Below are 25,873 nucleotides of genomic sequence, written 5' to 3'. Positions count from 1 at the left end.
AAATTTGCAAGATATTTCTGAGTGAAAAGATGCAAATCCTACACCAAATATTTTTCAGTGAATTCAAACAAACGGACGGAGAGACAGCAGACAGACATATGGATGGATGGATGGATGGATGGATACAGGCAGAAAGGCCTGATTGTCATGTGCATCTCGTCAGTAAAGCCGGTCACATGATTAGTAGTAAATCACCATCACCTGCTTTCAGATAGAGCGGCTTTCACTACACAAAGCCACAATTAAAATCTAGATAAATACTTGCATGTTTCAGCTGACAAGGATAGATATATATGACTTAAAGGGATACTCCACCCTAAAATGAAAATGTCTTTAAGAGGTGGGCTTTTTGATTTGGGTCAATAAGCAACAACTTAGCAACCACCCAGATCACCCTAGCAACACCCTAACAACCACTAACTTTTTCCTCAGTACATGCAAAATTCTATACTATTAAGTAAGTAAAACTTACATTCACCTGGCATTACTAGAAAGGATGGTCAAGCACACATTCACAAAAAGCACTGAAAAGGCAATGCTTTCCTGCTGTTATGCTAATGCCTCAGAGCACCTCAGTGAGAATTATATTTGAATTAAATGAGGCTTTCTGGGGGTTTTTTTCCCTCTGGAAGGTAAAGCAGGGGAGATTAGGGCACTGTGACCAGCCAGCACTCTGCGGCTCTGACAAAACACAGACTGACATAAGTACCCACACTCACTCAAAATCCGATTAAATGTGTCAGACCAGACCGCAGACCAGGCAACAGGCGCTGGAGTCCCTCTGTCCTTCTCTTAAGTGACTTTCCATTTCTCCTGGGCCTCATCCGTACAGACACATCCACACTAACATTACCACCTACTTGGACACAGTTCATAAATTAAAACTGGAAACTGTTTGAGATTGAAATGTATTTGGCAGATGTTGTCTTTTAAATCCCGCTCTGTTCAATCATTAATTCTCCAGTTATTCTACTGGGACGCAATCATCATTTGTGCCTCAGCAGACACCACAAACATTAAATAAAGCAACTGTTATGAGGCAATGTTGATATATCATTCAAAAAGTTTATATTGGAGCACATCAGACTCTTATGCACTGAAAAGAAACTCTGAGTTTTCATTTAGAAATTCCTGGTATAATTTTATAACTGATACAAAGAAACAGCAAGTAGCACATTAAATTAAATGTAAAAAGAATTTGAGGAAGAAAATGTAAATAATTTTTGTTTTATTTCAAACTTTGAAAAATTATTTTTACAGTGCTCGTGATGAGACGTTTTTCAGTACAAAAAAAGGCACTGTAGTGACTTAACATGTTTCTATGCTTTCTGGGTTGATAAACAATTAAGTTAAGTTACATGATGTAAAAAAAAAAAATCAAAGTCAAACTCTATCAGGAACATTTTGTCATGACAGAGCAATTCAATTTGCATTCAGTCATGGACAGAAGTTATGCACAAAAGATCTGTTTCAGACAAGGCCTAAGCTCTCAGTGAAATTTTAAAAACTGGCCTGTAGAACAGTGAATAGCCTGGCTTGTTCCTGATTTTGAGACTGGGGAACAATACCTCCAAGTAAAGAGGATTATAACAGCACCTGTTATGCAGCCAGCCAAACAGGAGGGACATCTGAATTTAGTAATCTCAGAAAAATTGTCTCTGCCATCCCAGTCCTTTCTTCGTCCAAACCTGCAGACACGTTCAACGGTCACAACCAATGGAGGGTTCAAGACCGAGGCCAAAGAAAAACCTTAATCCCTGCTGTGACCAAACGCGGGTTGGCTGCCTGACATATCAAAGAACAGGTGGACCGAGACCAGGCGTACTAAAGGCTTTGTTCAATAGATGTGCGGGTTTTGTAGGGTTATGTTAAATGGCGAGTTAATATCAATTTAATGCTTGTCAGCGGTTCTATATATTTTTTGGCAATGCAAATCCCCTGAACGCTTAGAAAAATAAGGGGGAAAAAAAATCATGCTTTGGTAGAAACGGCCTGCTATATCATCTGATTATACACAATATATGAAGCTTGTATGGAATGTAACTTTAGAATTTAATTTCAATTTATTTGTCCTGTTAGATTTAAACAATATAAAGAATCAATGCACTTACGAAGCACAAAAATTTAAGACTTCTTGTTTGTCTAAGCCAATCTAATAAAAAAGTAATAAACACTTAACTACCTGCCAGACACGACACCCAGTAAACTATCCCAAAAGAACCCTTCATGCATGTGTAATATATTTACTCAGCTCTTCTCTTAACTTTAGGCAATATTGACACCAGATAATGCACAAGTTAATCTGTTTAGTATATTGTTGTGAAATAAGGGAACTGTGTAAAGAATCTAGACGGCACCGTAGCTGCTCCCCTCTCCACTGTCTGCACTTAAGGTGTTCCGGAGGGGCATAATGTCTTGGAAATGTGCATTTAATGGGTTTAATCAAATCCCACCAGCTGTTTTTAGCCTTTGCAAAAAGGAATAGCTTCCACAGCTATTAGAAATTAGCTTCGGTCATCGAGACTAAGCCATGTTTCCAGCTAACCATCTGCTAGTCCACGACAATAGAAGGATTTTCCTGAGCAAAGAAATATGGAGTTATGTAAAAAAAAAAATTAAACATAATGGAAAAAGGCTTTGTTTTGGTAATTTGCTTCATCACTTTTGCTTCAGTTTCATTTACACAATGTACTTGTGTGTGTGTGTGTGTGTGTGTGTGTGTGTGTGTGTGTGTGTGTGTGTGTGTGTTTCTAGAAAAAAATTAAATAAAAAAGCTGGTCCAGACAAGTTTGCTAAATATCAAATAAACCCTTTTTACCCTAATTATTTTATAAGGAGAGAAAATAATGTCTGTATAAACATCTTAAAATGCTAAAAGTCCTAGGGATAGAGATGGTCTAGTAATTATAATTAGCTTAAATTAAATACTAATATATATATACTGTATGTATAACTGACAAATGTGGGACATCCTGACAGATAAGGATAACAAGATTTTTTTAAATTATCCTAATGGTAAAAGGATACAGCCACAAAAAAAAATGTAAATGGAAAATAAAACTTTAAGAGATAAATAAGATCTTGGAGGCAATTTGGATTCTTTTAATAAAAGTCTTATATAGTTAAACTGAGCATGCTAAACATTATTAATGTAAGATATAGAGAAGCTTTATTTTTTTATACCCATTTAGCTTATTTAGTCCATCTGATATTGTCCTTACTGTTATATTTACATGTGAACTGTTAAAGTTTAAAAAGAAAAAAAAATTACGATGAAGAATAAAAGGTGAGAGTTGTAATAAATACAATCTACATTTAAAATAATATCTATGAGAGGCAAGGAGTACTATGGGTGCTTTAAAAATAGTTAATGCTTGGAGGAGTGACATCTCCATAACACATGAAACTTTCAAGACTTTTGAAACACGTGGTAAAAAAAATAAGATAATCGAAATGATGTTATTTCTTTTTTTATTATAATATTTTTGTCTTAATTAACCGACTGGAGCAATCCTAAAATACGAAGCTTTGACTCATCCTTCCACGAGAAGAACTTGCGTGTGTCCTGTCCCGCACATCAGTTAAATACGAATTTAAACGCACCTCTTACGCATGCGTTTCAAATCACATATGCACTTTTATTCAAGCGGTTAAACTGGCAGAATAAGCCTAGTCGTCTATAGAAACAGAGATCGGTGTGTTTTTGTGTCCGAGATCTTTGTGAGGGTAAAAGAAAGCGAGGCGCGAGCAGCTGAGGGTGACAGTTCACGGTTCAAACGGGGCTGCACACTTCTCGCGAGCGTGTGTAAAGTGAGGCCCCAGCAAACGTGAATGAAGACTTGCCCGGTTTCAAACACGGGGGATATATCTAACACATCTGTCATGGCGATTCAACCACAAATCCATTTAAAGCTGTACTCCGTGACAGAGCCCAGATTGGATTTCAGTAGAAGTATACAGCATACAGCATAAATGATTATTAAATGGGGGTTTAATCGGGAGGTTCTTGAGAGCCAAAGGAAAGGCATAATACAGGATAAGAACTGTGCATATAGCACACAGGCTTTACGCATAGCCTAAAGAGCATGTGCCAATTTTATTTTACATTTTACATATTTAAGTATAAAGTATCCACTAGCACGTTTCAGACTCTAGCAATTCTATCTGTAAAAAATGAATTATATATTTATTTAGTCACTGATATGAATGCGACAACAATGCTCCCATTAAAAAAAAAATAAAACATTTTGATAATTACTCTGTATTCATATTGTGTGTCGTAAATTAAAAATACATTTGCAAAAGAGTAGCCTAGCCTATATATTTACGACACGAGTAAATTGGCTATATCATCTCGGTTTGTTCTGTAAATAAATAATTAAGTAAATATTTGTCGATATAATGCAAAATTTATGACCACTTTTTCTTTGTTAAGCGGCATGCTCCGGTCATTCAAATCTTATGAAGTCTAATCCAATCATAAATTGCTCTGTCGGGCCAATCAGGCACCTCCGAGGAATCATTCAATGGGACTCAAGCGGAGGACTTTATTGAGTCTCATTGTTGTGGCTGTCGGTCCTCAAAGGACCTTTACAGGGGCCTAGATATAAAGGACCCCTTCCCAAACGGAGACGTCCAGAAGCAAATCACCTCTCGTTCAGTTCAGAGCTTGGCAGAAGAGACTTTTCTAATCCTAACAGGAGTAGCCGTGTTTTCGCATCAAAATAGCCGGGACAATGATGATCCCCAGTGTTATTGCACCACCTGCAATTTATCCAGCATTTATGCATCCTGCAGCATCGTTGCATTCACCTTTCTCGGCTCACCCGAGCTTTCTGGTGGAGGACCTCCTGCGCATTAACAGACCCAGGGGTTACCTGAACCAGGACGCGCACTCTCCATGCGCCTCTCCTCCTACTTCAACACCTCTTTCTATCCCGGATCACAACAGGCTATTGGACAGAGTCAGCCCCAGCATCACTGAGAAACATGGATCTTGCTCCCCAAAAACGCCAGTGTCTAGCAAGGATCCAACCTACCTCAAGTTTGGGGTGAATGCCATCTTGGCACCGTCACCAAAGAAAGGTGAGCGCTTTAAATGAACCTAATCCTTCAAATAATAATGACAAAGTTAATACAGCAAACTAACTTCTGTTCGCTTCTCTGTTTTAGCCACATCCCCACCGTCCGTTTACGGCATGCTTCCCAAAGGATTCTCGGTGCCTTTTTTTGATGGTTCATTCTGCCCTTTCGTCCGTTCCTCATACTTCCCTGGTGCGTATTCAGATTTAAATGCTTGTATAATTAACTTAAGTGGTTTGAATTCAATTAACGCTGCGGGTAGAGAGAGAAAGAGGCAAAATAATTAGAATTTAGATTAATCGACTGCCAACGTGAGGTTTTTCTCCTCTTTAAGTCCTCAAACTACACGCGCTTTTGGCGCAGGTCTTTCCCACAGTGAGGGGGCATTTCGGCCTGCTGACAGCCAACAATACCGTTAGCACCATGACCAATTTGGTCAGCTCCCTCCGGGGCAAACCGCCCACAAACCCTGCCAAAGATAGACTTTTAACCAGCGACAGAGGGGCGTTTACCAGTCATGGACTAATTTGCCCATTAGGAGCCATTGAGCGGTTTCAATATTCTCACAAGACCGCATAGAGTGTGATTGGTGTTTGCGGAAAAAGTTTCAAAAGAACAATATCGAAAGCTGTGCGTTTAGAATGGAAGAGCGGGAAATCAGAAAAATCGCCGACAAAAAGCATTGAAAACGTAGGCTAGTTGCAGTTGCCAAACATTAACTTCAGCTCACTGCGCGCGAGACACACTTCGGTTTGGACGTGCTCGACATAGCAGGCTTTTTAAAATACGAGCTTAAAATGCTCTTTGCATGCATCAAATGTCTATTGCATGTTATTTTATCGATGCCAAATGATAATTGAGCACGATTCTTTTCACTGCGCGCGCTGAATACCTTAACAAAATAACTTGAGCGCCATCAACTGCTTTTCGTGTTCATTTAATGAAAATTATTTGAGGGCAGAAAACGGGGTCCCCGGTCATCAGTATTCTGGCATGCAGTTACGTTCAGTTTGAAAGTGTAAATCTCTCTTTTGTGGCAATAATATATGGCCTTAGCCGTCTGTCCGGAGTCTTTTCTCAGCCAGTTCATTACTACACAATTACCGTTCACGGTATATTAACTCCTCTGTCCTTCACCGGGAGGCTCGTAGAAAAGGATACTCTGCCTTTTTACCATACCAATGCAGCGTGGATCCGGCCCATGTGCTAATTAGTCACCTCGTGCCATTTCACTCAAAACATTCCAAGAGAATAAATTCAAAATAATGATTATAATGAAGAAAAGGTTTCTTTCTCCCTGATCATTCAGCACTCTAGACTGTCCCTGGGAAACGCAACACCCAATTGCCCTTAGTAACGCAACGTTAACTTTTAGCCTCCTGGGATAAACAAAATAAAACTCATTGAAAGCGTTGTGGTACCCATGAATGTGTGCATGAATGCGTTATTTACTTTATGCACTTGTCTCTTGTAACAGCTCCTTCATCGGTTGTGCCCATTCCTGGAACTTTTTCCTGGCCTCTTGCTGCGAGAGGGAAGCCCAGAAGAGGGATGCTCCGCCGGGCAGTGTTTTCTGATGTGCAGCGCAAAGCTCTGGAGAAAATGTTCCAAAAGCAAAAATACATCAGCAAGCCAGATAGGAAAAAACTCGCAGGAAAACTCGGACTAAAAGATTCACAGGTGAATATAAGACTGGAAAAATATTATTAAATAGACTAATTTAAACAAAAATAGGCATATGATATAGCTAATTCACAATTTTTACATTTAAACTTACATTTAAATATATTAAATAAATTATAGGCACATTTTATACAGTGTCTATTTCAGCTTCTCTGCTGGCTTTAGTTATTAACGACAGAATCTCTTCAAACAGGTCAAAATCTGGTTCCAGAACCGGCGAATGAAATGGAGAAACTCCAAGGAGAGGGAGCTGCTGTCTGCAGGAGGATGCCGAGAACAAACCCTGCCGACCAAAACAAATCCTCACCCTGATCTCAGCGACGTGGGGAAAAAGTCTTCTGAGGATGAGGAAGATGACGCGTGCGCTGCGTCACAGTTCTGTCAACTTTCAAACAGCACTGATTCCAGCCTTTCATTCAAACACTCGGACTTCTCTGAATCAGAGGATGAAATAACAGTTTCATAAGCAACCTTACCTAATCAGCTGTATATGTATTCAAGCACACGTATACGCCAAAACCATTCTGTGGTTTTATTGGCGTATAATTTCACTACTACGTTCGAATGAGTGTTTGTAGTAAATCTTTTCCACATCACTTTATGATTACTTATTTGGAAATTCTTCGCAAAATGATTTTGCTGTGTCGCACAGCTTTTTTGGGGGGAGATCTGTACAGTATTTTATACAAATATTTTTGTATGGATATTTTATAACAAGAATTTTGAGTTTTAGATTCTTTATTAAAGTTGTAGAAGTATGTATAATTTATACGAATGTATCTCTTTGTGCCACATTGTATGTTGAAAATGTTTTGTATTGTTTGCAATAAATTGTAAATGTAATCTTTGTTTTGGGTGGTTGATTAAAAATAATTATTAATAATTTGCAAAAGGAAAACAAAGAACACGAAAATAATACGCACCAAATACATGTAAAATAGCTTTACAAGCGCAACAGGCACCGCTGAATACACTATTTAGGTTTCAATTATGAAATGCAACCTCTAAATATCGTAAAATCTCTGTTGATAAGCCCAGTCTTGTAGTGAAAAAATATATACATAATTTGCTTCGGTAAGATATTGTGCTAACAGGTGAAGTTCTATTTTTAATTCTTTTTAATTTGTAATCCTCTCACACCATTTTACTAAATATATAAACAAATCACACACATATGTATATGTATATATATATATATATATATATATATATATATATATATATATATGTGTGTGTGTGTGTGTGTGTGTGTGTGTATATATATATATATATATATATATATATATATATATATATATATATATATGTGTGTGTGTGTGTGTGTGTGTATATATATATATATATAAATTATATAATTACGTTTTAAATAAATACTTATCAATTAAAATGTCAGCATAAAAAATACTGAATACATTAAATCACTGATGTACTCTAACTCTACTATAGTTTAGTGCATGAAATCATTTCTTTTCCAAAATAGAGTATGACTGAAACGAAAATAAAAAATTTATGAACTAAGGCTTTAATCTGAATAATTCTGTAAAGGATCAATCAGTTCATTTAAACAAATCTTCCGAACGAACAGATTCACTAAAAGGAATAGAACATTGCTAACTTTTATTGCTTCTGCTCGCGCTGCTTTATTAAAACTGTGACATAAAGACGGCAATTAAGTAGTTTATCTATACTGATACTTGTTACAAAATGTAGCTTGCTACTGGAAAAACTGCCATTCCATTAAAGAAACATTAGTAGAGTCTAATCTTTTGTTAGTCTGTTTCGTTAACCCTTCAACAAAATCAACGCGTCATACACCATGGCACAGCACGCACGTGGGCTCAGTTGCATAGTGGGATAAACTTGTGTTTCTTCAAATTTATGTTGTAGAACAAAACATGAATGAATTCAAATGATAACCACTGACCTTATTGTTCCCCTATACAGGTTCATCTCAATAAATTAGAATGTTGTGAAAAGTTCATTTCATTAATTCAACTCAAATTGTGAAACTTGTGTATTAAATAAATTCAGTGCTCACAGACTGAAGTAGTTTAAGTCTTTGGTTCTTTTAATTGTGATGATTTTGACTCACATTTAACAAAAACCCACCAATTCAACAAAATAGAATACTTCATAAGACTAATACATTTTTTTTTTTTTTTTTTTAGTGAATTGTTGGCCTTCTGGAAAGTATGTTTATTTACTGTACATGCACTCAATACTTTGTAGGGGGTCCTTTTGCTTTAATTACTGCCTCAATTCAGCTTGGCATGGAGGTGATCAGTTTGTGGCACTGCTGAGGTGGTGAGAAGCCCGGGTTTCTTTGACAGTGGCCTTCAGCTCATCTTCATTGTTAGGTCTCTTGTTTCTCATTTTCCTCTTGACAATACCCCATAGATTCTCAGGTCTGGTGAGTTTGGTGGCCAGTCAAGCACACCAACACCATGGTCATTTAATCAACTTTTGGGGCTTTTGGCAGTGTGGGCAGTTGCCAAATCCTGCTGGAAAATGAAATCAGCATCTTCAAAAAGCTGGTCAGCAGAAGGAAGCATGAAGTGCTCCAAAATGTCATGGTAAATCGGTGCAGTGACTTTGGTTTTCCAAAAAACACAATGGACCATCACCAGCAGATGACACTGCACCCCATATCATCACAGACTTTGGAAACTTAACACTGGACTTCAAGCAACTTGGGCTATGAGCTTCTCCACCCTTCCTCCAGACTCTAGGACCTTGGTTTCCAAATGAAATACAAAACTTGTTCTCATCTGAAAAGAGGACTTTGGAGTACTGGGCGACAGTCCAGTTCTTCCTCTCCTTAGCCCAGGTAAGACACCTCTGATGTTATCTGTGGTTCAGCAAATTCCTTGACACGTCTGTGTGTGGTGACTCTTGATGCCTTGACCCCAGCCTCAGTGCATTCCTTGTGAAGTTCACTCAAACTCTTGGATCGATTTTGCTTGACAATCCTCATAGGGCTGCGGTTCTCTCGGTTGGTAGTGCATCTTTTTCTTCCAAACTTTTTCCTTCCACTCAACTTTCTTTTAATATGCTTAGATACAGCACTCTGTGAACAGCTTATTTGGCAATGAATGTTTGTGGCTTAGCCTCCTTGTGAAGGGTATTAATGATTGTCTTCTGGACAACTGTCAGATCAGCAGTCTTCCCCATGATTGTGTAGCCAAGTGAACCAAACTGAGAAACCATTTTGAAGGCTCAGGAAACATTTGCAGGTGTTTAGAGTTGATTAACTGGTTCTGATACAGTTGTTGCAGATGGTAATAAGGAGTGAAAACAGATTAAAATACAGAAGAAAATTACTGAAAATAAATGGATGCAAACCTTTTTCTTTTTAATTATTAACCATTTTATGTTGGGCATTCACATTGACATTACTTACACAGATCTGTTTAGTTATAACTGACATTTTCAGTGAGCAATGTCTCTTTACCAGCCTGCATTTTGCCACTCCCTTCCTCTTCTTTAGAAGCACCAGTTCAGTAGAACCAGGAAGCATTCACCAAAATCTTGCCCTGACATGTCTATCTTTATAACTGCTGCACATTCCTCCTGATGTCAACAGAATATGACAACACAACGTTACACTTCTGCTTACTGTACCTGCAAACACTGGCCTCTGTAAAATAAATGTTTTTCTTTAGAATAATCCGAACATAACCCTAAACTAATCTAAGCCAATTAATCTAAATATGTTAATATTACATATGCAACAGGGTGGCATAAAAGTTCTCTGTAATTTTATTTTGTTTTTTAATATGACTAATCTCACTTTGTTCAATGTCTGATCAATGGTTACAATTACATGTTCATGGTATACATTGCATTTAAAACATTTGTCAGTCATTTGCAAAAGCACCATATGAAAATAATCCAAAAAACTCCTGCAATTTCAGTGTGTGGACATTTACTCAATTTGTACCTTATCATATCCTGTATTACAAGTTATAAAAAAAAAATATGATCATACTTCATTTAAAAAAAAAAAAAAAAAAAAAAACACCCACACCCAGTTTCCCACCCACTATGTTAAATAGGGGAAGTTACATAGGAATTTTGTATTTTTCCTGGTGTGGTTCATTAGAACAGGCTTATTGTAAGTAATTGTAAGGACTTAAGTTTGTCTGTTAGTGAAAAGTAATCAATTTCTGCTTTCTTAATTCAGCACCAAACCACTTTTTGGTAAGTAATGTACCATTGTATAGTTAATATATACTGATGTTCCTATGCCCTGTGTTTTGCAAGTAACCATATACTTAAACTATAGCTACACTATTAAAATATGACCTGTTTATTTGAATGATTATTATTTTATTTAATATACTCATTGAACATATCATTTATTATTACTATTATCTTCTGAGCTGATATTCAGATTTAAATTGCTATAATTGTAAGAATTAGTTGTCTCTTCATTTTGATTAAAAACTTCTGACAAGCTGTTGTAGCACAGTGTTGAGGTCTGCTACCCAAACAAAGCTCAAGGTTTTTTTTTTGGAAAGGCCAATGAGACCATTACAATAGTCCACCTTGCTGGTGTTAAAGGCATGAACAAGTTTCTCCAAGTCTTGATTGGAAACAAAACATCTCATTCTTGCAATGTTTTTAAATGATAGTATTCTGATTTAGTTACTGCTTTGAGATGACTACTGAAACTAAGGTCTGTCTCCAGAATCACAACAAGATTCCTGACTTGATTTTTTAGTTGTTTGACCCCTAGAGTCAAGGTATGCATTCACCTTGAGAACTTCATCTTTGTTTCCAAATGCAATGACAGTTTTTTCCTTGTTTAAAGGCGCTGTAGGGAACTTTTGTAAAAAAAACAATTTTTTTTTTACATATTTATTAAACCTGTCATTATGTCCTGACAGTAGAATATGAGACAGATAATCTGTGAAAAAATCAAGCTCCTCTGGCTCCTCCCAGTGGTCCTATTGCCATTTGCAGAAACTCCATCGCTCCCGGTAAAAAATAACCAATCAGAGCTGCGGTCCGTAACTTTGTTTGTGTTCAAAATGTAGAAAAATGTATATAATAAGCGAGTACACCATAAATCCATTTTCCAAACCGTGTTTTTGGCTTGTCCTGAATCACTAGGGTGCACCTATAATAACCTCCTCTACTGTTACGTTCCTATTCCATTGATTCCTCCACATCTCCACATCGTATTGTAAATGAATTGCTTGAAGCTATAAAAGGAAATATAGATTATGTGGAAGCTGCTAAATCAAGAGATGATTGTGACATCTCAACATTAACCGCTGATGTGGTACTACTTGCAGCTCAAACTTTCATGTTTCGAAACAAACATTACAATGCTTCTGATGAAGAGGCTCTCCAAGCTTTCCTCAAAGCCATTCAATATCTAAAAGGGGAGCATCGAACATCTACTGAATTCATAAATTGCTACAGGCGTGAGCTCACTGAGATTATCCAATGAGTAAACCGGCATTTCACAGAAGAAAGCATAGATATATTTGGCTTTAGAATAGCTGAAAAAAGTGATGGATAGTATGAATCAAGGCGCAGAGCCTCCAAAACCAGACAGAATTCTTAATTCGTGGGATGTATACTTGCTCTCCGAAGTTTATTGCCTCGGGGCTTACAATGCTATGAAAGAAGAAAATTTTAGAAACAAGAGTGATGATTACATAATTCCAGTGTGGGAGAGGGAGGAGCTAAAGTGTTTCCGCTGGTACATGTTTCGTGCACAAGATAAACAAAAAAAAAAAACTGAATATTATGCCATGCAATTAAAAAACACTGTTACAATACAAGGTATATATTATGAAGTTGATGGGGATTTATCAGACAGCAAAGATCCTGCCCTTCTGGAAGTATTTCAAGATGGCAAAATAAATGGTAAATGTTACTATGAATTCCAGGGGACTTCTGCATATTGCTGGAGCAGAGATGGCACACCTCCTGCTCATCCATATTTCATTGTGGCTCAACTCTACTGGCCTAATATCCCACGCAATTTAAACTACCAAGAGGAACAAATCACAGATCAAGAGGCACTAAGAATACTCTATGATGATATGTCTGCTCTAGAGGGAAAAAAAGGAAAAACTGATCCAAAAACATACACTTGGTTTTTGAACAAACCAGAGAATGCTGTTAATGACTTCCCAGAACTGAAAGATTATTCTGAGGGTCAGACTTTCTCTGATGATTACTTGCGTCCTTCAACAGAACCCCTTCAAACAGATGGCTTTACCTATGAGTGGTCAAGAGAAGAACACGAAACCACACACAAAGACTTCACCTTCATTTTCAGAGCAAGGCCAACCTGTGAACGAGTGCCCCAGGTCATTACAGAGGAACAGAGAATTAGACTTGATTACTGGGAGTATATCAAAGAGTTTGTCTTCTTTGGTGGGTCACATCGTGAAGGTACAGTGCTTGCCCCGGATCCAGACTGGATTGATCAGGCACACAGGAATGGGGTCGCCATATTTGGCACCGTTTTTTTGCCTCCGCTGGCAAATGGAGGAAATGTCAAAGACCTGGAAGAATTGGCAAAACCGGAGAACCTGCAGAAACTAGTGGACATCGCCCACCGATTAAACTTCGAAGGGTGGTTTCTAAATACCGAAAGCTACGAAGACTATAATGATCTTCGTTTAAATATTCTGAAACTTGCAATTCAGAAAATGGATCTCAGGGGAAAACAAATGATCTGGTATTTACCCAGTTCTTATCAATGCAATAACTTTGATCCACAATCAAATGGAGTAAGGATGACGTGTGATGACAAAATCAATAATACAGCACCTGCCTTTCTGGAAGAAGAGGGAAAAAAGTTGTATTTGAATTTTTATAATCTGGTTTGTAGTGTGTTTCTTAATCAAGCTCCTCGGAGTTACCTCATGTTTGTTGATGAACCCTTTTGGGAAAGCAAATTAAAAGGCAGAGGATATTTAGTAGACCCTGTCAGATTTCCACATGCGCAGAACTGTCTCAGGCAGTTTTTTCTAGGAGAAAACGGTCTGGAAAGAAAACCAACAGGTCTGTATCCCTGGTATGGAATTGCTAAATACGCACAACAAAGAAAATGAAGACATGCTCAAGTTGAATTGAAGCTATTCAGGAGATTTTGACTTCATCTCTCTCACAGTTTATGAGATACAGTACATTGACCTGTTTTCTAGACCCTTTGATTGATTGATTCTCATTATGTGAAGTGTTTTAACTTTTTTTTTTAAAGTTTAACATGAAAATACATTTACATAATTCCTCATCTGTATTAAAATGATCTCAAAGCTAATATAAACTCTTGCAAGATTAGCTAATTCACGTCTGTGTGGTATAAATATTGTAATGGAAGTATCTACAAAGGTAGAATGAAAGATGCTCTGGAAAAGTTGTCACACCAATCCTTGAATTTAACAATGTGTTCATTTTATTGTGCATGCTAAGGATTCAAACATTTATCCTTTCATTTAAACATGAGAATATTTTAGTCAGTGTTTAACTAAAAATGAATATTGGTTGTGTGTTGCTTTTATTGTATTACTCATTTATTTTTAGTTTGTGTTATGATTACAAGTTGATATTATACAGTAAAAATGATGTGAATATATTTCTTCTGTCTTTCCATTATTGTGCATGCATGAAGTCATGAAAACAAATGCACAAACAATTTATAAATAATTATTAGGTTTATTGAATTACAAATAATTTAAAACGGGTAATGTGGTCAGTAAATCTTTAGGGCTCGTCTGTGTTTCACAGACCATCCGTGGGACTGTTAAGATGAAAAAGACACTGTACACAAAATATTCCATAATTCCAAACACTGTTATAAATGGCTAGAAAAAGATCATTCATCAAAATGCAGCCGGCAAACAGTCAAATATTTACATGGATATTTTACAGCCAGAAATGACATATACATTCAGTGACATGAAATCCAATTATAACAATCACATATACAACATTTGTGCTTAAAATGACTTCAACATCGTCATCATAACCCATCAAAGAAAATGATTAGTAGGCACATATCCTAAAATTATTCACAAATTATATACACAACTTATTGGCAGTGCTGACAGCATTACAGAGCTACGATATTTGACTTCCATATGAAATCCAGGATGATGTTGCATAGGAGCGATGGCCGACAGGAATCAAACTGGAGTGAATGGAAGCAATGGTGTAATTAAAACCCTGCAGTGCCATACAAACAGCATTCGACAACATAAAGAAGGTGAAGACACTGAATAGCCCTATAAATTATGCTTTCCCATGCAGTGAAACTCACTATCCATCCAAATAACATTCCTTTATAGACAATCCAAGATAAAATTTTATGTACAAATCCTCAAGAAAGCATCCTTGCATTACAAAGCAGCAAATACAGTATATTATTAATCCAATGACTATGTGGACATTTCTTACACTTTCACATTGAATGCATTGATATGTACATGAAAAAGGCCTAAATGGTCAATGAGGTATACTCATGCACCAAATTATGAACAATTTCTCACTGTGCTTTTGTCAAGATGTGATGAAATGGTCTTTAAGCACCACATAAAGCCTCATAGAAGATCCACTTAAGATAAAAACATGTATAAAATGGATCATTTTTCTCACACATGTTTGAAAGTTTTCAAGAATATGTAAAACGTCCCTTTAACTGTGTCACAACTTTGCTTAAACAAAATTTAGTTTCAAGACAGATGGAGGTTACAGTCACTCCCTTTATCCACTTCCTCTTATCTAAACCACACATATCGTATGATATGATGACTGAGGCTGTTTATTTTAGGCAAACTCAAAGGACTAGTGCAGAGCCCTGTAGTTCAATTACGAACTGTAATAAAATCAGCATTTTTCGGGAAGTATAAAACATAGTGCCGTTTATTTATTCTTTACAAAATGGAGTAAGGCACCAGATTCTATTCAGCACCAAAAATTGTGTGCGATCGAGTGTAAAAAATAGATAGATAGGCTTTTCTGCTACAGTAAAACACTGAAACATGTGGTCAGCAGTAAAGAAACGGGTGGTTTAACAAAAAATGGGCAAAACAAAAGCACATCCCAGATGGCAAACGAGGTATTATTTTCCTATCCTCACAATAAATAAGTCCAAAATCATAAGTGTAGCAACATGCTACTTCATCTGTATCCTTATCATGTCAAACATGAAACAATGGTCAGCATTCGATCAAGCTGGTTTTGTAAAGCAAGTCCATCAAAACAGGGAAAGTCTATGAGGAAATAGATGCTGACGCCAAGATGGCAGTGTCAGATTCAAGATGTAATTCCTCCGTTTCACCAGTAGAGGGTAAGACAAACCAGCATTGCATTGTTTGCAAAAGTTTCAACGACAGTTCAGGTGCGATCACATTTAGAGAAGTTTTCGTAGGTGAAATGATCCAGTCAGTTCAGTAGAAATCCACAAAATTGTGAATTTCGTGTTAGGGCGAAAAATTTTTTTTTGCAGTAGCTTCAGGTTGAATTGTGTGAGCTGCGTTTCATACATTGCTACATTATTGACGACGAATAATTAACCTTTTTTCTGTTCATAAAATTTGGCTAATGTGACCACACTTTTATTTTTGAGGTGCAAATTGGGACAAAGCACTTTCTTCTGATTTTGTTGATGATTTTACGTTGACGATTTACATGAGGCAGCTATAAGTACCGCTGAGTTTTGGCATATATATATATATATATATATATATATGTATTTTTATTTTTAAATATATCTTTTTATATATAAAGCATCATTCTTTATTTGGGTTACCTGCACCCGTAGATGTGATGTAATGACTTGATTTTGCTGCCTCGGCTGGCATTAGAGTTGAGGAATTAAATGGCAGAAGGGATCAGGTCGGATCACAGTGTGGACTCCAGCGAAGAGTCCAGGATATCATCATGATGACTGTTACTATTGGAGTCACTGTCGTAACTCTGTGGGCCGGAGCAGCTGGCCGCCTCTTTCAGACGCAGGAGCATGTTCATCTGTTCACACAATACATAACAGTCAGGCAGATGTCTTAATATATATTCCTAAAGAAATCAGAGCTATTATACACATTTTTCAAAATTGAGGTATTTAGAAAATACTAAATCTAGAACATTGTTGGCAGTGTGATACAGTGTGATTAGTGTTGCTACCTTTAATTAAGCTAAAACTAATTTTCGTTCATTAAAATGCTGAAATAAAATACAATATAAATATTATATGTTCAAGCTGAAATAATTAAACTAATAAAATTTTAACTGACACAAAAACAAATGAAAGCTAAATGGAAATATAATATAAAAAAATATATATAATATTATTAAGCCTAAGGAAAAATGCACATAAAATTACTAAAACTTAAACTAAATTTTAAATGAAAACTGGAGATATAAAATTAAAACTAAATTTGAAATAGGAACAAATACTACAATAGTATGTATGTACAATACTAAAATAAACCAATGTGCCATACTCAGTTTGCAGGCATACAGTATCACCCATAATTAATTTATTCTAATTTCATCTCAGTAATAATAAATAAATAAATTATTAAGTTATATTTGACAGGTCATATGATCTCAACCTTCACCAATGATCAGCCTGGAGTCCTCATTTTATTTGAATTTACATCAACTATTATGTGTATTAATAATTTTCAATCATTGTTCATTTTAGGATTTTTTTAAGCAGTCTTTTCAAAATAAATTTTCGCCTTTATAATGTTCCCAACTTGAAGAGTTTAGCATTTTTATTAATTAACTATTGCAGCAAATAGTATATTTTTATAAGCATAAAACCACCAGAACACAGTTTATGGCCACACTACACCAATACTTTAATCTGTCTGTGTTTCTCACCAGTGGGTCGGCATCACTGTCACTCTGAGTACTCTGTTTATTAAGGCCCTCTCTGGAGGCGGAGTATCCATCGAAGCCCACGTCCTCTGGGCGGAGCTCCAGCAGAGCTGGCCAATCAGGGTGCTGATGAGAAGCTGCCCATGGAAAAGTCTCCAGAACCCACAGCGCAGGATCCTCCCATGCAGCTCTGCGACCATATAGCTAAAAAAAATAAAATAAAAAATAAACACTGAATCAATAGATTGCTCCAGATACTGAGAGATACATAGAAGGATGAAAGAACAATGCATTTGATAATGGACTTAAAATGCTGCGCAAGGTCACTTTTACAATGAAATGTAATAATTAAAAAAGATATCAGTGAAAAAGGTAGATTTGACTATAAACGAGGGCAAATGTTACCTGTAAGCCTTCTCTCACAGCCTCCAGCATGTAGGGGATGATGGAGTAGTTCCACAGGTCAGTGAACCAAACGCGGGAACCATCCACATCCATCGGACATGACAGGAACAAACGTGGACCTGGATGAGGAGACATGAGACTCTCATTTAACACTTGTAGAGCATATTAGTAAGCCTTGGAAGGGTCTGTTAATATCTGGCTTCAGTACAGTGGTTTATCTCCGTACCAATGGTCACATCGGAGGAGCTGTGGGCCTCCAGGAAGCGGTTGAGGTGGTGCCAGACCTGAGGGATCCAGTCTATGATCTTCACCAGCTCAGGGTTACGTGCTCGGCTGCCGATCTCGGTCTCGATCAGCTTCCTCCTCAGAAACCGGCTCAGGAAACCTTTTACCGGCTCCATGTGGTTAGCACACAGCACCCATCTGGGACGGAAATCACATGTTCCTCATGTTCCTCATGTTAGCATCTCTCATGTATATAAACATACACATATTCAATTCCACTCCTGCCAACTCAACTCAACTCAACTCAAATTAAATATAAATAGAAAGAAAGAAAGAAACATAGATTAAAAAAATAAAAAGAAAGAAAGAAATCTCATCATTGCTGCCAACAACAGGGCAATGGTGCCCCCTTGAGATCACTCTGTAGAAGTTTCCCTGTTAAGGTTTCATTTTAGTTAATTAAAGAACGAAAAAAGGATAGTTTTGTACCTGAAGTTATGATGGAGCTGCAGGTTTGGAGCAGAAGATGTCGCCTGACTCATCGTGCCGATTATATACGGGCTGCAAATACAGAGAGACAAAATTAATTGTGCACTAATTGTCATTGCTTTGACACTAACTGCAGTGTGTATGTACATAACCTTTTTTTATCAAAAGAAATATATAAATATATGCAATTGTTCAATATTTTAATGCTTCTGAAAGCCTCTTATGCTCACCAAGACTGTATTAATTTGACGAAAAATACAGTAAAAACAGTAATGTTTTGAAATATTACAATTTAATACATTTTATATATTTCAATATATTTTAAAATGTAATTTATGTGATGCAAAGCTGTATTTTCAGCATCATTCCTCCAGTCTTCAGTGTCACATGATCCTTCAGAAATCATTTTAATATGTTGGTTTGCTGCTCAAAAAACAATTTTGAAAACAGCTGTGCTGCTTCATATTTTGAAAGAAACTGTGATGCTTTTTTTATTTAAAGTTTCTTTGATGAATATAATATTTTATAACATTATACATTTCCATTACTTTCACTTTCGATCACTTTAATGTGTTCCTACTTAAGTATATAAAAAAAATAAAATCATACTAACCACAAAAATTTGAACAGTCATGTATTTCTGAAAAAGTATGACAGGCAGACTGACCAGCGCTGGTATTTGCAGTTAAGCAGGCCGTTGAAGATCTCTCCCAGTGAGCTGATGTGATGAAGGTTGTCCAGAATGAGCACCAGAGGGATTTCAGTCTCCTGCCCGTCAGCGCTGCACTGCTCCACTATATTTGCTAAGTACTGACGCAACTCCTGGAAAATAAATATATATGCATCCTTACTTTCTAATGTACAAGGATTTCTAGATCATTTTAGCATTTTTCATTTACATTTTGGAGATAAAATGGATTTTCCGTGCTCTTTTGACATATATGTTACATAAAATAGAGTTTAAAAGATTTAGAGCTGATACAAACAATTGCTCACAAACTAAGGAAAAGAGATGAGTCTCACCTTGCTGGATTTATGGTCGACATTGAAGGTGACGATGTTGCTCTCATTGGGCAGTTTGCCCCCTCGCAGCACCAGATGCTCCGCCAGTCTGTGGGCCAGGTAAGATTTTCCAGTACCACTGGGGCCTGAAAGGATGATCCTGCGATGCTCCTGGAGCAAAGACACGTAACGCTGAAGCATGGGTTTGGGAATCAATGTCTCGAAGACCAGAGAATCCTCGGACTGAGTGTTCACACCTGAAATGAGAGCAACATAAACAACGTTAACAACTACAGAAATATGGAGCAATTAGAACCAATGCTGACAAATAAAACTTTAGTTGATTGTGTGAACCTTTCAGCGAGATGTTGATGGTGTCATTCTCTCCCACAAGGTATCCACAAGGCAGGAGTTCAGGTGTGTCTGCTCCGCCGGACCGGATCACGTCTCCAATACGATATCCCTCCACACTGTCTGAACCCAGGCCCAGATGACTGACCGGATCTACATGCCTGATGTACTCCTACAGAGAGACCACCAGGTCAATCAAATCCAACGGGTCTCCACTCATTTTTAAATATGCACACAATAATAATTCTTTCATATAGCAAACATCAATAAAGTCAAATCAGCTGCATGTGACTAAATAAATCTGCTGTCAATAAATGTCCATATTTCACCCTAAAATAATTAGCAATTGTTTTTCCCCATTCATTTTTAACATTATTTCCAAACAATTATGGGCATTTCTTCCACTAAATTTCAGTAGCCTACTGTAACACAAATAAATCACATTAATATTGCAAATTTTAATATAAAAATACTGTTTATTCACAAAAGCAGCTTCATTTTAATTAAGCCATATGTAATTTGCTCTTGCATTAATATATGACCTGAACATTGCATCATGAGATTAATCTGTTTTACAGGTTGCTTTCACGTGTTTGGATAATACTGTGTGTTGCTATTACATCTTTCAGAAATTAGACTAGAGCACTTTTCACAAACCATTTCATGTAAAACACCTTGACTCTTTCTGAAGTATACAGAGACTGCAACAGATCAAGCAGCCCCCAAAAATGAATGCTATGATCCACTGTCTAATGTTTCTGAATGTACACAAGTCATCGTCATGTGAATGAATGTACCTTAAACAAGCGCCGCACAACTCCGTCCAGAACATCCCACTTGGTTTTTCCACTGACACCGATGCAGCCAATCAGATAGTCCCGAGTCCTGCAGTCCTGTGGGAGACAGAAGACAGTTCATTCAAACAAAACTCTCTCAAACGGGGCATGTTTTATAAATCTTCCTGTAAAAAAAGGCGGGAGAACTGACCTCTTTCCACGTGACGTCCTCTTGAAGACTGACCACTATTTTCACATGTCTGCTCTCTTTACGAGAGCTTCCGTCTCCACCAGAGTCGTCCAACAACATGTCTAAAAGCAGACAGACTAGATCTTTAATGTGCTTTTATGATTGTTTCTCACATGCAGCTACACAACTAGCTTTTTATGGAAAAATAAACCCGAGAAACTGCTCATACCGAAGCTGCTGGACTCTGTGTGGTTGAGGCTGTGTTCAGACAAGCCAGGCGTTGCGGTCGAGCTCGGGTTATAGACAGACGCCCTGCTCCCACTGGCTTGGCTTTCCAACTTAAGGCGATCATTTTCCACCTTTAACTTCTCGATCTCCACCTATCAGACCACCCACATAATGATAAATATATAACATTCCTCTTTTTTGTACTAAAAACTTTGTAAAACACTATTGCAAAATGAAGCATCTCAGATAATTGTTCCAATAAATCTGATTCGTGGGACTCCAAGAAGGTAACGTGAAGGTCAGTCTCACACCTGCATGTGGTTCATAGCCTCCCGCAGCTGGTCCAGCTGGTGGGCGGAGCTTAGGGCTTCCAATCGAATGTCCGTCAGCTTCATCTCCTTCTCTCGTAGCTCGCTACGCAGCTGCATCACAGTCTCCGCCTCCGCATCCAGACAGTCTGACAGTCTACGTGACGACACACATGATGTCAGATGAAAAGAGCACGAAGATGAAACAGAAAAAGTTAACACAAACACACTCACATTGAGCTGGAGTGTGTGTTGCGGAGCAGCAGTGCCGAGGTGCTGGTGCCGTTGTGAGGGAGTTTGGGAGAGGAAGGGAGAGAGGAATCCGTCATCTCCTCAATGTCTGAGTGGGACGAGGCTGATTTAGGGGATTTCTTCTTACTGAAGGCCTGTTTGAAGGAGCTCCGCAGCTGCAATGACAATAGAGATAACAGAGAGAAGATAATTAAACTGTGAGTTCCTGGAAAATGATTAGATTACGCAGCATTGAAATATGTGCAGGAGAAGCAATACAGTAAAGACAGGGGAGTAAAACTGCTAGAAAAAGAAAGTAGGGAAAAACAGTGCAAAATAAAAAGATTGCCTTTTATCATTGTTTTTATGTATGGGTTTGAATGTTTTGAGAACTGTTATTTCAGTATTACATCTATTTGTCTATAGTTGCAAAACCAGAAAATTTATTATTAATATGTTTAAAACATAAAATGAAAATACAAAACATTTAAATAAAAATAAAAAAGTTTAAAATAAAAACAAATTCAAAATAACATTTTCTAATAAAGAAATGTAAAAAATCTAAAAGTTCACAATTGTAGTTTAAAATAAAACAAATCTAAATAAGTTCATAATCAAGAGGTTTAAAATGAAAAAATGCAATTAAGAAATGTAACAAAAAAAAAGCTAAATTAAAAATCAAGTTAAGAATCAGAATGTTTATAATCAAGAAATTTAAAACCAAGTTCCAAATTAAAATTAAAAACAAATAAGAAAGTTAAATAAATGGACAATAAAATGTATAAATTGCATTCAAAACCAAGAACTCAAAGCCAAGAAGTTCATAATAAAGACCTCAATATAAAATCAGGAATTCCGACATCAGGAACTCATGATTCCAAGGAACATTTCTGCAGACTTTGCTCTTTTGTGTAACAGTATACACTTAAATAAATATCCGCTTAACTGTATAAATAAATATAATGACTCATAGATCACTATAAGACATCATTTCAAATAGGAAGGGAAGAGAAGAAAAAAGAAGGGAAAGGAGGTCAGAAGGACAGTGTAAAGGTGAGAAAGACAGCAGGCTGAGGAGCAGTACATCTACGGTTAGCAGGGTTAGTGGTGTTAGTGGAGCTGGGTTAACCAAAGATTCTCTGAACACACACTCTTACCTCATGCACCTGCCATATGAAGCGACAGCACAGCGAGAAACAGAGAGAGACACACAGAAAAGCACATTCAACCATGTGTGTTTGTGTCCTGCACAGGGCTCTGAAGCACAAGCTGCATGTCTACCACTAAATCTGCAGGAAGAACTGCTAAGTTGAGAGTTGAGAGAAATAAACTACATTTCACTTCAAGACCTCTCAAGACCAACATGAACCCAGGACCAATGCGAACGCAATAACACAAATCATCTGCAGGAATAGAGACCTACTGTAGTTAAGCTGGTGTTACCATTCTCCAAAACACTAGATGATCACCAAGCCTAAATGACCAGGGTTTTTTTTTTGCTAAAAGTACAGTGACCTACCTACAAAGCTAAATAACACAACTAAACTCAATCTAAGAATAATCGTTAACTAGAAAACATCACAAACTGGGACACTAAACAACAACTCAAACTGTTGTGTACATTGTCATTCAAACGTTTGAGGCTGCTAAGATTTCTTATTTTTAAAGTAGTCTCTTATGCTCACCAATGCTGCATTTATTTGATCAAAAGCACAGTAAAATAGTGAAAAAGTATTCAAATTGCAAATAACTGTTTTTTATTTGAATATTTTTAAAAATAGAATTTATTCCTGCGATTATTTTCATCATTACTCCAGTCTTCAGTGTGTCACGTGATCTTTCAGAAATCATTCTAATATCATAATAAGCTGCATAAGAATTCATACAGAATTCATGCTTAAGATTTATTTATTTTTAACAATGTAAGTGTCTTTCCTGTTACCTTTAATCAATTTCATCTATACTTATGAAATTCATTTTTTGATTTCTTTCAAAAACAAGGGGAAAAAATCTTACCAACCCCAACCTTTTGAACAGTAGTGTATATAAATCTATAAGGACTGCTGGCCTACCAATGTTACACTTGACCAAATATAACAGGGTGACTCATGCTACTTTAACATACATATTCATATTCATCATCTGACACGTCATCTCCGGCACAGGTCACCAGCTACAGCCATAGCATGACACAGCAAAACAGGAAGTACGATATTAAACAGTTTACAGGAAAAGTATAAAAGTAAATGTTTGTTTGTTAGTAGTGTATTCATTTTTTAAGTTTTAGCAACTTCAGACAAAAACATTTCAGACAAATATTAGACACAAATAAGATGCAGAATGAAGAAACACAGTTAAACATTTCTTTAAAGGGATAGTTCACCCAGAAATGACAAATTAGGTATCTAGTTGTTCCAAACCTGTATGAGAAGATAGATATTTTGAAGAATATCACTGACTTCCATAGTATAGATGGGGACTGGAAACTGCTCTGTAACCAACATTCTTCAAAATATCTTTTTTTTGTATTCAGCGGAAGAAAGAAACTCATACAGGTTTGCAACAGCAAGAGAGTGGTTAAATGATGGCTCACCCAGTTCTTCCTCTTCTTCTTACTGTTGGAGTCGGGGTTGTCCATGTTGGAGCCCAGGCTGGAGTGGCTGGTGGCGCTGTTGATGCTGGAGACGCTGTCAGATGAGTGCTGTCTGCGCATGCGCAGGTCCGGCTGCGCTCCATTATTACCTGAAGAACAGAGAGAGATTTTAATTGACATCAAGAGTGCCCTTTAGTGTTCAAACTGCAAAACTTAACAATACAGTACAACACATCAACCAATCAGAACACAACAATGTCTGGGAAGTACATATGCAGAATGCTCAAAACACATAATGTTACTAAAACAGAAATGTAATCACGTTAAAGGAGAAGACACAGAGCCAAAATTTGAAATCAAATCTCATAGACGAAGTCAAATTAAAAAAAAGTAATGATTCTTTTCTTTTCCTCACCCGTGCGTTGACTCTTGCAGGTGAGTTCTGGAGTATTGATGACGCCGTTGATAGCCGCTTGAGCCACTGCGTTTTGCTTCTTTAGCAGCTCGATGGTTTTCCTCAACTCATTCAGCTCAGAGTCCTAACACACAAATATATATTAATTGACAATGCATCTACAAAACCATGCTCTGTTTAAGTTTATTAATGAACAAATGCGGTTAACTCAAATGCAAGCTTGTTGACATTTACCTTCTGTTCTGCGGTCATGGTGATGCTCTTCAGTCGGATGGTCATGTTGCCCAAACTCTGCTCAAACGCTGCCACCAGGTGGGCCTGAAAAGAAGAACAAGTAAAATGAGGAAAGCCTCATTTTACATGCATGCATCATAGTTGCACCATAATACACTATTCACACAATACACAGTGATTGTGCAATCTAACTTCAAAGTGGTTACATTAAATCTGAGCAAAGCTTTCTTTTTTGAGATGATAACAAGCATCACAGATGCACTTGTTCAAAGCTGCATGTACTGCATGACATGTGTGAGAGCTGCCTGGATATAGAAATGATCAACAGAAGCAGCAAGGCTTAAAATTATTAATATTACTCTTTTCCTTTAAACAAACACTTAGACGTGCAATCTAAAATTTGGCCCATATCCCAGACTGACATGCGGCAACAGAAACCTAATTTACCCTCTCATTACAGCTTGCCTTTCCTTCTTAATCTAATCTTCCCCATGGGAATCAGGACAATTACAATTGATTTCTTAAATATCTCGAGTGTTTCTCCCAGACTGCAATGAGAATTAACGGAGATCAACTGGAGAGCTCTGTTAAAGTCTCTAGATCGTCAGACTTGAATAAAACCTGAATATTTAGAAATGCATTGTCTAAAAGCAAGAGATTTCAAACCTGAAAAATCAACCCCTATCAAAAATCAAATTCTTCCGAGAGAACATTTTCTGAATGCAACTTTTTAACATATACGAACAATTGTCTTATTCGAGATATTTTCAAGAAAATACGTGAGTCAAAGCTAAAACTTTCGAAGCT

The 25,873-nt window shown here is 37.1% G+C and overlaps 3 protein-coding genes across 4 annotated transcripts in view; 2 read left to right on the top strand and 1 right to left on the bottom strand.

Moving 5' to 3' along the window:
- The first annotated feature begins 4,586 nt into the window (after positions 1-4,586).
- Positions 4,587-7,608, top strand: LOC113071477 (homeobox protein DBX1-A-like). Its single transcript, XM_026244830.1, has 4 exons — positions 4,587-5,085; positions 5,173-5,274; positions 6,560-6,762; positions 6,959-7,608. Exons 1-4 carry the CDS (start codon positions 4,737-4,739, stop codon positions 7,229-7,231), a joined length of 927 nt encoding a protein of 308 aa, XP_026100615.1. The 5' UTR covers positions 4,587-4,736; the 3' UTR covers positions 7,232-7,608.
- Positions 7,609-10,856: 3,248 nt separating this feature from the next.
- LOC113071476 (uncharacterized) lies at positions 10,857-14,366 on the top strand. Its single transcript, XM_026244829.1, has 3 exons — positions 10,857-10,879; positions 10,949-10,965; positions 12,669-14,366. Exon 3 carries the CDS (start codon positions 12,825-12,827, stop codon positions 13,842-13,844), a length of 1,020 nt encoding a protein of 339 aa, XP_026100614.1. The 5' UTR covers positions 10,857-10,879; positions 10,949-10,965; positions 12,669-12,824; the 3' UTR covers positions 13,845-14,366.
- A 62-nt stretch (positions 14,367-14,428) lies between these two features.
- The window catches only part of LOC113071475 (neuron navigator 2-like), a 29,804-nt gene continuing 18,359 nt past the window's right edge, over positions 14,429-25,873 (bottom strand). For both annotated transcript variants that reach the window (XM_026244827.1, XM_026244828.1), the window contains 16 exons: positions 25,067-25,150; positions 24,833-24,956; positions 24,418-24,566; positions 21,828-22,000; positions 21,597-21,750; positions 21,287-21,437; positions 21,079-21,179; positions 20,889-20,984; positions 20,095-20,263; positions 19,762-19,997; positions 19,406-19,560; positions 18,739-18,810; positions 18,251-18,447; positions 18,025-18,143; positions 17,623-17,823; positions 14,429-16,761 (listed from right to left, as the gene is read on the bottom strand). In XM_026244827.1, the coding sequence (XP_026100612.1) occupies positions 16,636-16,761; positions 17,623-17,823; positions 18,025-18,143; positions 18,251-18,447; positions 18,739-18,810; positions 19,406-19,560; positions 19,762-19,997; positions 20,095-20,263; positions 20,889-20,984; positions 21,079-21,179; positions 21,287-21,437; positions 21,597-21,750; positions 21,828-22,000; positions 24,418-24,566; positions 24,833-24,956; positions 25,067-25,150 (2,307 nt within the window). In that variant the 3' untranslated portion in view covers positions 14,429-16,635. The remainder of the gene's footprint in view (positions 16,762-17,622; positions 17,824-18,024; positions 18,144-18,250; positions 18,448-18,738; positions 18,811-19,405; positions 19,561-19,761; positions 19,998-20,094; positions 20,264-20,888; positions 20,985-21,078; positions 21,180-21,286; positions 21,438-21,596; positions 21,751-21,827; positions 22,001-24,417; positions 24,567-24,832; positions 24,957-25,066; positions 25,151-25,873) is intronic.

This window comes from Carassius auratus, unplaced genomic scaffold (genome assembly GCF_003368295.1).
Source record: "Carassius auratus strain Wakin unplaced genomic scaffold, ASM336829v1 scaf_tig00007400, whole genome shotgun sequence".
NCBI classification, from domain to species: domain Eukaryota; kingdom Metazoa; phylum Chordata; class Actinopteri; order Cypriniformes; family Cyprinidae; genus Carassius; species Carassius auratus.
Note: the sequence above shows the minus strand (reverse complement) of the source record. Positions and strands in the feature narration are given on the sequence as shown.